The 14433-nt window shown below is 36.6% G+C and overlaps 1 protein-coding gene across 8 annotated transcripts in view; it reads left to right on the forward strand.

Annotated features, from left to right (window-relative positions):
• The window catches only part of LOC106870604 (uncharacterized), a 62199-nt gene that overhangs the window by 34749 nt on the left and 13017 nt on the right, over nucleotides 1-14433 (forward strand). For 2 of the 8 annotated variants that reach the window (XM_052971812.1, XM_052971814.1), the window contains 3 exons: nucleotides 3897-3919; nucleotides 5607-5659; nucleotides 11746-11969. In XM_052971812.1, coding sequence (XP_052827772.1) covers nucleotides 3897-3919; nucleotides 5607-5659; nucleotides 11746-11969 — 300 coding nt within the window. The remainder of the gene's footprint in view (nucleotides 1-3896; nucleotides 3920-5606; nucleotides 5660-11745; nucleotides 11970-14433) is intronic. The other 6 variants (XM_052971818.1, XM_052971817.1, XM_052971816.1 and 3 more) reach the window with 3 other exon arrangements.

Genomic DNA, 14433 nt, shown 5'->3' on the forward strand with positions numbered 1-14433 from the left:
AAAGAGTATAAATATATATATATATATATATATATATATATAAAAACAAATAGTAAATGAGTATATGCATATATACGTACAGGTATGTGCATACCGACATCCACCTGTATGTATAGGTGCATATCTGGGTACAGGACATTGCAAACAAAACGTAGATGAGAAAACACACAAGCCACATAGAGAACATTCTACTTCATCAGCTACCCCTGTTTTAACACCGGCGTTTCGAAGAGCTGGGCAATATATATGTGTGTGTGTGTGTGTGTGTGTGTGTGTGCGTGTGTGTCTGTGTTTATCCCCCCACTATTGCTTGATAACTGATGCTGGTGTGTTTACATCCCCGTCACTTAGCAGTTGGGCAAAAGAAACCGATAAAATAAGTACTAGGCTTACAAAGAATAAGTCCTGGGGTCGATTTGTTTGAGTAAAGGCAGTACTCCAGCATGGCCACAGTCAAATGACTGAAACACGTAAAAGAATAAAAGAATATATATATTTGTATATGTATGTATACGTATGTGTGTGTGCTTGTCCCCCTCCACTTTTGTCTGTTTCTCTCCCTGTAAGTGAGCAGTTTAGCAAAAGAGACTGCTGTTTGGCTAAGACAGTGCCCCAGCATGGCCATGGTACCATGACTGAAACAAGTAAAAGATAAAAGATAAATCTGTGTCTGCTCAAAGAACTACTTTTAGACCTGCTGCAGAAACTGGAAAAATAGACCTAGAATGCAATTATCTTGATTAGCCAGGAATTTACTAAAATTGAACAACCAAATCTGAGGTTGGTATTTACCTGTCTTTTGTGTATGTTTTGGTTCCAGTCCTAGACTGGTGACCCTCGATGGACAATTGCTGATATTTCAGTTTGGGCTTGTTAATCTGACAAGTTCTCTCCACAGTATGCAGGCAGAACAGTTAAAGCTAGGAAGCCTATTTAAATGATATTAGAGGATACAAAGCAAGCTTAAATCTACCCAACCTCTAACAGCTATCATGTTGGTGTCATGTTTCTTAACAACATGTAGAAATATTAACCATTTCTGCCCCTGTACTGTTTGGAAGCATGGAGGCGCAATGGCTCAGTGGTTAGGGCAGTGGACTCGCGGTCATAGGATCGCGGTTTCGATTCCCAGACCAGGTGCTGTGAGTGTTTATTGAGCGAAACCACCTTAAGCTCCACGAGGCTCCTTCAGGGGATGGTGGCAAACCCTGCTGTACTCTTCCACCACAACTTTCTCTCACTCTTACTTCCTGTTTCTGTTGTGCCTGTAATTCAAAGGGTCAGCCTTGTCACGCTGAATATCACCAAGAACTACGTTAAGGGTACACGTGTCTGTGGAGTGCTCAGCCACTTGCATGTTAATTTCACAAGCAGGCTGTTCCGTTGATCGGATGAACTGGAACCCTTGACGTCGCAAGCGACGGAGTGCCAACAACTGTTTGGAAGCACCACAATATTGCTTTCTTCTTTAGATATAGGTCAATTTATGTTGGAGATCAATATAGTTAACCGAATTAATCCTGGTATATCAGTGATTCTTATATATCTCCGAGAGACATAAGATAATGTGAATTGTGCAAGGATTTGATTCTAAAATTCTGAGAACCAAAACTAATGTTATCTTTCTTTTCAAACATTGCATTTCTGAATAAAGGATAATTTTAAATATCTTATCTTTTATATTTTACTTGTCTCAATCATTGGACTGCAGCCATCCTGGGGCTCTACCTTGAAGGGTTTAGTCAAATAAATTGATATCAGTACTTACCTTTTAAGCCTGGTACTTATTGTAATGGTCTCTTATGCTGAATTGCTAAGTCATGGGGACTGACATTGGTTACCAAGTAAGCTGGAGGATCACACACACACTTATATATATTTATATATATATATATATATATATGATGAGCTTCCACATGGTTTTCATCTACCAAATACACTTACAAGAGACTGAACCTGAATCCCTGTGGCTATGAAACGATCTCCTTTGCATTTTCCTGCTAACAGAACAAGCTACTGTTACTTGGTAGAAATACTGAATTCAACTGTATTCAATTATTACAGCTGTATGTTTACTGTTAAACATGAAGCATTTCATGTTAACATTTACTTGCTACTGTCATCTCTAACAACCTTCACTGTTTTCTAGATGACACCTCACCTTTCATACAAGCAACTGTCATCTACACCTAACTTTGACATCCCTTGTCAAACATGCAACTAGACTTACTGACCGGGCACAATCTTTCCTACCCAGAATGTCAGCCTTTGAAATACTCTTCCTGTAAACATTTTTCCTGTAGACAATATTGACTACGAAGTGTTTAAACCAAGCATCAACTGCTGTTATTTGACTACCAGTCTTGGGTATTCAAACAATAACTTTGGGACAGTCCCTTCTTTCCCACTTAATACACTCCATCCTATCCAAAAATGGGAAACAAAGAAATGATATGAGTCACATATAAGTAGCAGATGTCATTAGCATCCAGATTACTATATCAAATGCAATGCTTATTTATTCACATTGTTTTGAATGAATCATGCATTATCTCATAGCATCAAGATTTTGATGAAGTGGTTTTGATGTGTAGTTTTAAAATGACATTGCAGGGTAGGTGTAAAAGGGTGGATATGATCAGTTTGAGCAGAAAAAAGGTAGATTTTAAAGTTTATCTCTGTAGATTTTTTACAGAGTTTAGAGCCAGCTCTGAAATTTATATTTCATATATAGGAAGCATCTATGTAAACAATGCAATCAAAGATAGAAAGATAGGTAATGGGTGTATATGGATATTTCAGGAGTTATTACTCCTTTTTCAGTGCCACATAATCTCATTATGTACTTTTCAGTACTGGCTCTAAATTCTATGAAACGAAATCTGCTGAGATAAATTTTAAGATGAAAACAGCACACTGCGAACACAGAAGTAGGATACGGATGCATACATATAGTTGCTCTTTATCCTTTTGCTGCCAACTCACCCAAGACTGTCCCTGATTCTATGATAAAACCTTATTGTGATAGAATTAAAACTATTCATTGAAGTTACATGCTAATTTATGTTCCAAACACTAGCTTAATAATGACTGTTATGGCGATCTTTCGATACCAATCCTCCCTTTTGCTTCAGCGTTTGTTTACATCAATTCGGCAATTTCCGTAATGAAAGAGGGAAAGGGCGTTAGTCAGCGACAGCTTTGATCTGTTAAGAACACATGCCAGTTATCTCTCTTTCCCCCCCTCTCTTAAGAACACATGCCAGTTATCTCTCGCTTTCTCTCTCTATCTCTAACCCTAACCTACATGTGTTTTTAAGAGAGTGTGAAAGAGATAGATAGAGAGAGAGAAAGCGAGAGAGTGTGAAAGAGATAGACAGAGAGAAAGCGAGAGAGTGTGAAAGAGATAGACAGAGAGAGAGAAAGCGAGAGATAAGTGACGTGTTTTTAAGAGAGGGGGAGGGAGGAGGAAAGAGAGATAACTGGCATGTGTTCTTAAGGGATGGGTTTTCCTGCTGTCTGCTTACCTAACAGATCAAAGCTGTCACTGACTAACGTCCTTTCCCTCTTTCTTTACGGAAATTGCCGAACGATTGTCAAACGATTTGGCATTTAGAGAACTTGTACCGAAAGATTGCCCAACGTTTCGCTGAAACCATTATTATAATAGAATTACATTGGTCTGTTGTTAAGAGTTGTTTAATTACGGAAAAAAACCAGATTTTCTTTTTAGTAACAGCTTTTTTTTTTGCTTTTAATAATTTTGATTGTATTAAATTTGTAGGTTATTAATTCTTATTTATTATTTTATAACTTTATCCACTTTAAATTTGTAAATTACATTTACTATGCCATTCCAAGACTAATTCTTAGTCTGCTTTATTCCTCTTTTCAAGATGTGATATCTTCATTTTGCAAAGTAAGTGAATTTATATAATTTTAATGCTTATGATACTGACTGGCTCTACAGATGTCACAAAACAATGGTGATGCTGCTACTGCTAAATATGTATAGTATTTAGATAGTGTTTTGGGGTATTATTGAAGTTGGTTAAAGCCTAGAGATAATATTTTGCATTGGTGAAAAGAGACGGTTTTAGTTTCCTTTTCAAAGTTTAAGATAATCCAAGATTTTTAAACAGTAATTTTCAGCCCGTAATATCTTAAATATCGTTTTCAATGGTCATTTTTAGACAGTTTTCGATTGAAAAGGTTTCTCAAAGAAGAGCTCAATGAAGTGAGAAATAAATCATGTACTCCTTTCTTTTTCCTTTTTCATGTTCTTTCCTTGTTTTGCAAATTACTTAGTGATCTTACTGGTGCTGATGACATGAAAAAAAAGAAAGCACCCAGTACACACCTTATGGTTGTGGGTATTAAGAAGGACATCCAGCTATAGAAACCACACCAAAGCTGACATTGGAGCTTGATGCAGCCTTACAGATCACTGATCCTGCCCTTTCTATGCCAGCATTGAAAATGAATATTAAATGATGATGATAATGAAAGATACTTTTGGAGCTTAGAACCATATTTTTAAATGTAGATATAGTCATGTAATAGTAATTAATCTTGCCCACATTTATTAATCTTGCACACATACTTCTTTGGAAGAGAATTCTAACAATAATACAAACAAAATTGTATTGTTATTTACTTTCCAATTTTTTCTTATCAAAAATTGGGTTGGAATTTCAGCAGTCAGTTTTGGAAATGACAATAACATGAACAAGAACTTCAGTCTTAATAAAGGTTAAGAAATTTCCATGTTCATTTTGTTGATATTTCAATCTAGAGAACATAGTTTTCAGAAATATTGATGTTTGTAATATTGCAATAGATTGTTGAATGGTAAAACTATAATTTGATGTTTGGCATTTATTTGAAAGTAGTTAAATATTAAAAATAAGTGATATTTTTTGCTTGAGAATGATAGCAAATACTTAGAGGAGTTGATGTCCTGTAGAAAATGTGGTAAAGTATAAGATAATAAATGTAAATGTTGAGGAAAATATAACCTAGGATTTAATTTAGGGTATTTTTATGAGTAAAGACTGTTCTTGTCTTTTAGTTATGGAAAAGTTTACTATAAGTTAACAAATGAGATGTCTTATTACTTCAGCAAGTAAGGTGAAAGCTAGGCTTTGCTGGGGAGGTCTAATAAAATAAAAACATATCTGGAATTGTCTCTCCTATTTACCAAATACTTAAAGTAATATTTTCTTTTATTCTCTACCTTTTTTTAATTAGATTTTTGTTGCTCTACCTTAAATATGTTCATCCCTACTGAATTATTGATCTTCATGAAGATGACATTTTTGAGTAATTAAAATATTGCATATGAGCATGTAAAAAATTAGGAGAGAAAATAATTGAATCTAAGAATGACATTTTAGTTCCTATAAATGTTTAAATTATCTGTGTAAAAGGTAACAATTAAACAGATGTTTCATCAAAGTTTTCTTTATATTAACATTTTCTAAATGTTAAAGCATTATTTACCATAAGGTGTATTTATATAATATTGAATAATTTCCATGACATTTAGTAGAATATATTGTGGAAGTCTGTAAATGCCACTTTTATTTTGTTTTATTTTGTTTCAGAAATTTACCAAGCTATATATTTACTCATAATTTTTCTCAATACAGTTTTATTTGTAAGTTCGTTGTATTATTTAGTTTGTATTTTAATTTTTTTATGTTTCTACAAGAGTCATTTCATAGGTGTGTACATGTTTGCATAAGATCATAATTACTATTTAAAAAACAAAAGCAATTCCCCTCCCTGCCTCCTTCCCCCATATTACTCGCTATAAAAAGAGGTGAAATTAACATTAATTTCTGAAGTAGAACTTCTCTTTAATATATAAGCTTATATATAATTTCATCTACTTGACACATTTGTTAAAGTATTGTTTTATAGGCTCTTTCACTCTTATCAAATTCCCATTTTTATATGATTTACTGTTATTAAAAAACAAAAAAAAAAAAATAAAAGATGGTTTGTACTTATTAGGAACCTTTCTGTTTAAATTTATTTCGATATTTACTGAATAGCCAGCACAAGTTTTTCTGTTTTGACAAGGAATTTTATAACTTTCAATGAAACCTAAGTAGAACACAACATATTTTTGTGAAATCTACTCGACTTGGCAGTTCTTAGACTACTATTACAGCTAATAAGAAAAGTTATATTATACTATTTATTTATTACATTTATTAGTTATACATACAATTCATTAGCTGTTAAAGTACTCGAGCATTGATGCAGTCAGAATTCAAGTAGGTATCAGACCCAATAGTATGGTAAGTCCTGGTTATATAATAATGCTTTCTTTCTCTATTGAACAACTACTTAATTTTATTGATATCAATGAAGTAGGGGCAGTTATGTTTCATTAGTCTGCAGTGCTCAGTTGAAGTTCTTTTAATATATAGTTAATGGAACATCTCATCTCATATCCTTTATCAAGTCTCATGATATAGCAACACTTTTTCGCCATAGTGCACAGACTAAAAAAAATAGTTTACATCAAAGTTAACCTTTTAAGAAATGAGGTGATATAGGAGCAGTAGTGGCTGTGTGATTAGAAGCTTACTTCCCAACCACATGGTTTCAGGTTCAGTCCCACTGTGCAGCACTTGGGCAGGTGTCTTCTACAATAGTCTCAAGCCAGCCAATGTCTTGTTAGTGGATTTGGTAGACGGAAACTGAAAGAAGCCCATCATACATACATATATATATATATGCGTGGGTGTCTGTGTTTGTCCCCTACCATACTTGACAGTGCCCCTTTAACTTAGTGGTTCAGCAAAAAAAGACTGATAGAATAAGTACTAGGCTTAAAGAAAAAAGGAGGGGGGGTGGAAACAAGTACTGGGGTTGATTCATTTGACTAAAAAAAATTCTTCAAGGTGTTGTCCCAGCATGGCCTCAGTCTAACGACTGAAACAAGTAAAAAGATGAAAGGAAAGATATGACTTTGGTAAATGACACTAACAACTTTTACAACCATTTTAACCATTTTATCAAATGAGTATTGATGTATTTATATCATTGACCCTTGTACATGTATGTTTAGCAAATTGTATTACATCAGTGCAGCTTTTCTGCAACAAAAACTGTTGATCAAGCTAATTTTTTCATTGTCTACAAATGTTACATTTCTAAAAGATAAATCTATTTTTTGCTTTCTGGTAATATCAATTTCTCTGGTCTAGTCATACAACTGGCACTGTGTTGGTTATGACAAACTGTGTTCCAGCTGATCTGATCAATGGAACAGCCTGCTTGTGAAGTTAATGTTCAAGTGGTTGAGCACTCCACAGACACATGTATCCTTGACATAGTTCTGAAGGAGATTCAGCATTACACAGAATGTGTCAAGATTGGCCCTTTAAAATACAGGTACAACTCATATTTGCCAGTTGAGTGAACTGGGCAATGTGAAATAAAGTGTGTTGCTCAAGGACACAATGTGTCATCAGGAATTGAACTCACAACCTTATGATCATGAACCAAATGCCCTAACCACTAAGCTACACACGTTCATTTAGTCTGCTTTCCATGCTAGCATGGGTTGGACGATTTGACTGAGGACTGGCGAACCAGATGGCTGCACCAGGTTCCAGTCTGATCTGGCAGAGTTTCTACAGCTGGATGCCCTTCCTAACGCCAACCACTCTGAGAATGTCATGGGTGCTTTTACGTGCCAGTCAGGTGGTACTGGCAACGGCTATGCTCAAGTGGTGTTTTTTATGTGCCACCTGCACAGGAGCCAGTCCAGCGGCACTGGCAATGACCTTGCTTGAATGTTTTTTCACGTGCCACTGGCACAAGTGCCGGTAAGGCGACGCTGGTAACGGTCATGTTCGAATGGTGCTTTTTACATGCCACCGGCACAGAAGCCAGACAACTGCCCTGGCAGCAATCATGCTCGGATGGTGCTCTTAGCGCTCCACTGGCATGGATGCCAGTCATCGAATTTGCAATAAATATATAACCCTTTGATCAATAAAAGAAGACCCAAACTGAAATAAGTAGGATGTAAAATTGATTGCCTAAATTCTTTGAAGACATTGCCCTGACATAACTGCTGTTCAATGACTGAACAAATAAAAATGAAATAAATACATATATGTTAGGCTTCTACACAGTTTCCATTTCCTGAATTTTCACTCTCAAAGCCTTGTTCAATGTGAGGCTACAGTAGAAAACACCTTTTTCATGAGTGCCATACAGTGGAATGAAACCTAGAACCTTGTAGTTACAAAATGAATTCTTTAACCACACAACTATGCTTGTGCCTATTGTTTTAACATTTTTTTTCTTTTTGTTTAAATTTTGAGCATTATGTATGATTTGTGTTGAAAGTTACTCTGTCATAACTTTATCAGATTTATGATGTTTTTGGTGATGAGCAGCCATTTGAATTTCTTAAGTAGTTTCAAATCTCAGTTTCTGTAAACTGAATGCAACACATGTTCAAAATATCTAGTTGATAAGAGCGTTGTAGTTTGCTTGAAGCATATTCGTTCCGAAGAATGAAAATAAAAGGGAAAATAAGAAAGCTTCTAAGTAGGAAGCAGTCTTGGAAAAGTCCAGTTGCACTGATTCAAGACTGTTTTCTTTTGAGGAATGGCCTTTTTGCCTGAAATATAAAGGTTTTTGTAAAAGTTTCTGCATTCATAGAAGTTTTCTTATTTTCTCTTTTATTTAGTTGAACTTCAAACTAGGTGTTTGTGTAGTTACCTCATTCTATCAAATAATTTATTTTCTAGTTATACTTTAAATCATTGTTGTCATCTCTTTTGTTGTTGTGTTTGTTGTTTGTCTCAGATCAGTTCAGAATGAATAGATTTATAATGAAAATATTCTAGCCAGCAACATGTGTACTTATTTTCTTTCTGAAGTTTGTAAACTGTCTCAACTCTTTGTCTGTCTTGTGTATCACATATGACACACAAGACATATTTCCCTGGCACTCATGTATTAAACATGTTAGACATTCCCAATTTTTTCAACCACCAGAGTAACTTGGGACCTATGAAATGAAAACTCAGTAGAGGTTAGTGCTTCTGGCTCACAACCATGAGGTAGTGAGTTTGATTCCCAGGATAGACAGTGTGTTGTGTTCTTGAGTAAGACACTTATTTCATGTTGCTCCAGTTCACTCAGCTGTAGAAATGAGTTGTGATGTCAATGGTGCCATGCTGTATCAATGTTTGCCTTTCCCTTGAATAACATCAGTGGCATGAAGAGGGGAGGCTGGTATGCATAGGTGACTACTGGCCTTCCACAAACAACCTTGCTTGGACTTGTCCCTCTGAGGGTAACTTTCTAGGTGCAATCCCATGGTCATTCATGACTGAAGGCGGTCTTTATGTTTTTACTCAGAAAGTATGAAACAAGGCAGTGAAACATGGGCCGTGACTGCTGAGGATATGCGTAAACTTGCAAGGAATGAAGCCAGTATGCTCCGTTGGATGTGTAATGTCAGTGTGCATACTTGACAGAGTGTAAGTACCTTGAGAAAAAAGTTGGACCTAAGAAGCATCAGATGTGGTGTGCAAGAGAGACGACTGCGCTGGTATGGTCATGTGGATGAGGATAGCTGTGTGAAAAATTGCCACACCCTAGCGGTTGAGGGAACCTGTGGAAGAGGTAGACCTAGGAAGACCTGGGATGAGGTGGTGAAGCCCGACCTTTGAACATTAGGCCTCACCAAGGCAATTACTAGTGATTGAAACCTTTGGAGATAAGCTGTGCTTGAGAAGACCTGGTAAGCCAAGTAAGACCATAACCTGTGGCCTATGCCAGGGGTGTAACCAACCCATTTATGTGTACTTTTCCTTCATTGGATACTAAATTCTGCTTGCAATGACATGTTGAGACAAGTGAAATTGAAATCAAATTCGATGACAGCACTGCTTGACTAGCATCCGTGCTAGTGGAGTGCTAAGAGCACCATCCAAGCGTGATTGTTGCCAGTACCGCCTGACTGGCCCTCATGCCGGTGGCACGTAAAAGCACCCACTACACTCTCGGAGTAGTTGGCATTAGGAAGGGCATCCAGCTGTAGAAACTCTGCCAGATCAGATTGGAGCCTGGTGCAGCCATCTGGCTCGCCAGTCCTCAGTCAACTCGTCCAACCCATGCCAGCATGGAAAGCAGACGTTAAACAATGATGATGGTTAACAAGTAAAAATGCATAACAATAGATAAATCCAAGTTGAGGGGCGAGAACCAGTAGAAATGCATGCTGCATATGTTTCTCAGCTAGCTGAAGCTATTGATGTAATAGTTATGCAATAGTTATGTTCTCTATACCTGCTACTCACTGCTTAAAGCTTATGAACCTCTTATATTGGGATGCCCAGATTGTGTATGTGTATATTTATATATATTCTTTCATTCATTTTAGTCATGTGGCTTGAGTCATGCTGGAGCACCACTCTGGTTTTGCACCATCACTTATGATTATTCTTCAGCTGATTTCCTCAGGCTGCAGGGTTTCACATCACCACTCCTGTATGTGCGTTTGTTTCGGCTGTTGGCTCATTTGGTGTATGAGAGAGTTTGATTCCGCTGCCCTTGTCTGTACCTCATGCCAGGTTGTATATATATATATATATCACAGTATTGGCCAGACATCAGATGCTGTTATACACTGCTGATCACAGTGCACTTCCAAATCTGTCTTGATTGTGCCATTTTTTTCCATCTTAACCCAAATTGCTGAACAAGATCAACTTCCCTTTGTTGTGGAGGCTTTTGCACTGGCCTTTACTGATCTCTTGGATACCACTTGCCAACTGCATGGGTCCATCTGTGAATCTTGTGATGTGTCTGGCCCAGTGGAACTTGTGCTTTCAATATTCTGCAATTACATTGTTCACTCCACTCCATTCTCTAATTGCTTCACTTTGAATATGTTCTCGTAATGATATTCCTAGCATGGATCATTCTGGAGTAGATGCGAGATGTCAAATCTGGCCTGTTTGAACTTTGTCCTTTGCTTTGCAGCCAGTCAATGTTCTGTCCTCTTCATAGTAGCCCACACCTCACTTGCATATAAGGATGTGCATAAAACAAAGGTAGTCAATACCATATATGTAACTCCTTATATATTTTAGTTAATTTCTCTGTTTCATCTCCATGACTCATCATCTTCATGTTGAATTTATTTATAATCCTCAGGTGTCAGATTACTTTTAACTCTAATTCAGTTCAATTAAAAACAGTAGATTTTCGAATTTGGCTTACTCTGGTTCCATAAGGGGCAAGTGACTTCTTAGAATGTTAGAATCCTTACTGTATCACTTGTGTACTTTGACTCTTGCTATTATTTTTGTTTACTAATATCTGGACTGTAATTTAATTGTATTTTTATTAAAGATGTATTTACAATATTAACAAATTGCAAAATTAACCCTTTCACATTCAGATTATTCTGTTAAATGTAATGTGTATCTATTCACATTGTTTTGAATTTATCCTGCCTTCTGTTTGAACTTAAAGAAAGTAGAATATTTTGGCCAGACATGGCCAGATTAAATGTTAAACAGTTAAATGCTAAAGGGTTAATGAATGTATCTGAATATTTTCTCTTATCTTGATATCCATTTGAAAAGAAATTCTTACTAAACAATATTAAAAATTTTTTTTTAATATATATATATATATATATATATATATATATATATATATATATATATATATATATATATATATATATTTTAGAGTATCTTGGATTGCTGTATGTCTACGCTTCGAGAATGGAAAAAGTTAGCCTGGTTTGGCACAATTGCGTTCACACTTTTTACGTTAATGAACTTTTTTCAATACACAAAGAACCAGACTAGCATCGATGCCAGAAATAATATTCCAGCTGGAAAGGAAAAAGGACATCTGAAGACCATCATCGACATGTTATGTCCAAACAGTGGGACACTCTGCACTGAGAGGTTTGTTAGTCTTATTTCTATCCACCCATAATATGTAGCATTAGGAATGTTGCTTCTCTCAAGTACTTTTCCATCGTTGAATAAAGTTTTGAGCACCAAAACATTTTTGACTATGCTTATTTATTTCCATCATAAGTTCTTCAGATTTTACCATTTCAAAACACAAATACTTCATAATGCCCTGTTTCTCTTCTATAAGTCGATCACACTGACCCCAGTACTTAACTGGTACTTAATTTATTGACCCTAAAAGGATGAAAGGCAAAGTCGACCTTGGCGGAATTTGATCTCAGAACGTAACGACAGGTGAAATACCACTAAGCATTTTGCCTGGTATGCTAATGATTCTGTCAGCCTTATGAATGATTAATAATGAAAAAAAAATTGTGTAGATGTAGATGTATTCTTATTTATCTGAATTGTCTTTTATATATATATATATATATATATATATATATACACACACACACATACTATTGTAAATATAAGGGTAATAAATTAGAATAATTTATTACCACTAGTTAGCATACATAAATAATAGTCATAAGACGTGACGTATTTTTAAAAATATAAGAGTGTATAAAATATTTTCATACACAAAGAGGAGACCATTGGCAGGACTCTTTACATTCTAAAAAGGCCAGTTAAAGCTCAAACCACAAAAAGAATTCATGAGGCATGCTGTTATAACACTAGAATGAAAAAAAAAATGAATTAGTTAATCCTGAACTTGAGTTTCGCTATTAACTGCCAAATCTGTAGCTCATCAGCAGAATTGCTAATTAATGAATAATTATGTAATAATTTTAATTCTGAGGCTATATAGGATACAGTTTTAAATTTCTTTATTTACTGCTGGACTATATATCTATGCTCATGCACTAAGTTCAAACCCTTAATGGATAAAGATGTAACTGACTTACTTGCACACGTGTTTTCAGTATGTATTTGCAACTACATAATTATTCATTAATTAGTGATTCCACTGATGAGCCACAGATTCCAAATTAGTGCATTTGGCAAATAATAGCGAAACTCAAGTTCAGGATTAACTAATTAAATTTTTTTTTTGTTCTAGTGTTATAATGGCATGCCTCATGAATTCTCTTTTTTGTGGTTTGGGCTTTAACCGGCCTTTTTAGCATGTAAGAAATCCTGTCAGTGGTCTCTTCTTTGTGCATAAAAATATTTTATACACTTTTATATCTTAAATATATATATATATATATATATATATATGTATATATATATCATCATCATCATCGTTTAACGTCCACTTTCCATGCTAGCATGGGTTGGGCGATTTGACTGAGGACTGGTGAACAGGATGGCTGCACCAGGCTCCAGTCTGACCTGGCAGAATTTCTACAGCTGGATGCCCTTCCTAACGCCAACTACTCCGAGAGTGTAGTGGGTGCTTTTACGTGCCACCGGCACAAGGGCCAGTTAGGTGGTACTGGCAATGGCCACGCTCAAAATGGTGTTTTTTACGTGCCACCAGCACAAGTGCCAGTGAGGTGACGCTGGTAGTGATCACACTCAAATAGTGCCATTTACATGTCACTGGCATGAAAGCCAGACAGCTGCTCTGGCAATGATCACACTCGGACAGTGCTGTTAGTGCTCCGCTGGCACAGGTGCCGGTCATCGAATATGGTTCAATTACGATTTCGATTTCACTTTCTCCAACAGGTCTTCGCAAGCAGAGTTTAGTGTGAAATGAAGGAGAGATTGGCATGGGTGCCAGTCGTCGAATTAAATTCGATTTCGATTTCCTCAACAGGTCTTTGCAAGCGGAGTTTAGTGTCCAATGAAGTAAAGATACGAATAAGTGAGCTGGCTACACTTCTGGCAGAGGCCACGGATTATGGTCTCACTTGGCTTGCCGGGTCTTCACACGTACTGCATATTTTCAAAGGTCCCGGTCACTAGTCATTGCCTCGGTGAGGCCTAATGTTCAAAGGTTGTGCTTCACCACCTCATCCCAAGTCTTCCTGGGTCTACCTCTTCCACAGGTTCCCTCAACCACTATGGTGTGGCAATTTTTCACACAGCTATCATCACCATTCTTGCCACATGACCATACCAGCGCAACCATCTCTCTTGTACACCACAACTGATGCTTCTTAGGTCCAACTTTTCTCTCAAGGTACTTACACTCTGTCGAGTATGCATATTGACATTACACATCTATCGGAGCATACTGGCTTCATTTCTTGCAAGCTTACGCATGTCCTCAGCAGTCACGGCCCATGTTTCACTGCCATGCAGCATGGCAGTTCATACACATGCGTCATACAATCTGCCTTTTACTCTGAGCGAGAGGCTCTTTGTCACCAGCAGAGGTAAGAGCTCTCTGAACTTTGCCCAGGCTATTCTTATTCTAGCAGCTACACTTTCAGCACACCCTGCCCCGCTACTAACTTCGTCATCTAGATAGTGGACTACTTCTAGTTTTTCTTCC

Source organism: Octopus bimaculoides, chromosome 11, assembly GCF_001194135.2.
Source record: "Octopus bimaculoides isolate UCB-OBI-ISO-001 chromosome 11, ASM119413v2, whole genome shotgun sequence".
NCBI classification, from domain to species: domain Eukaryota; kingdom Metazoa; phylum Mollusca; class Cephalopoda; order Octopoda; family Octopodidae; genus Octopus; species Octopus bimaculoides.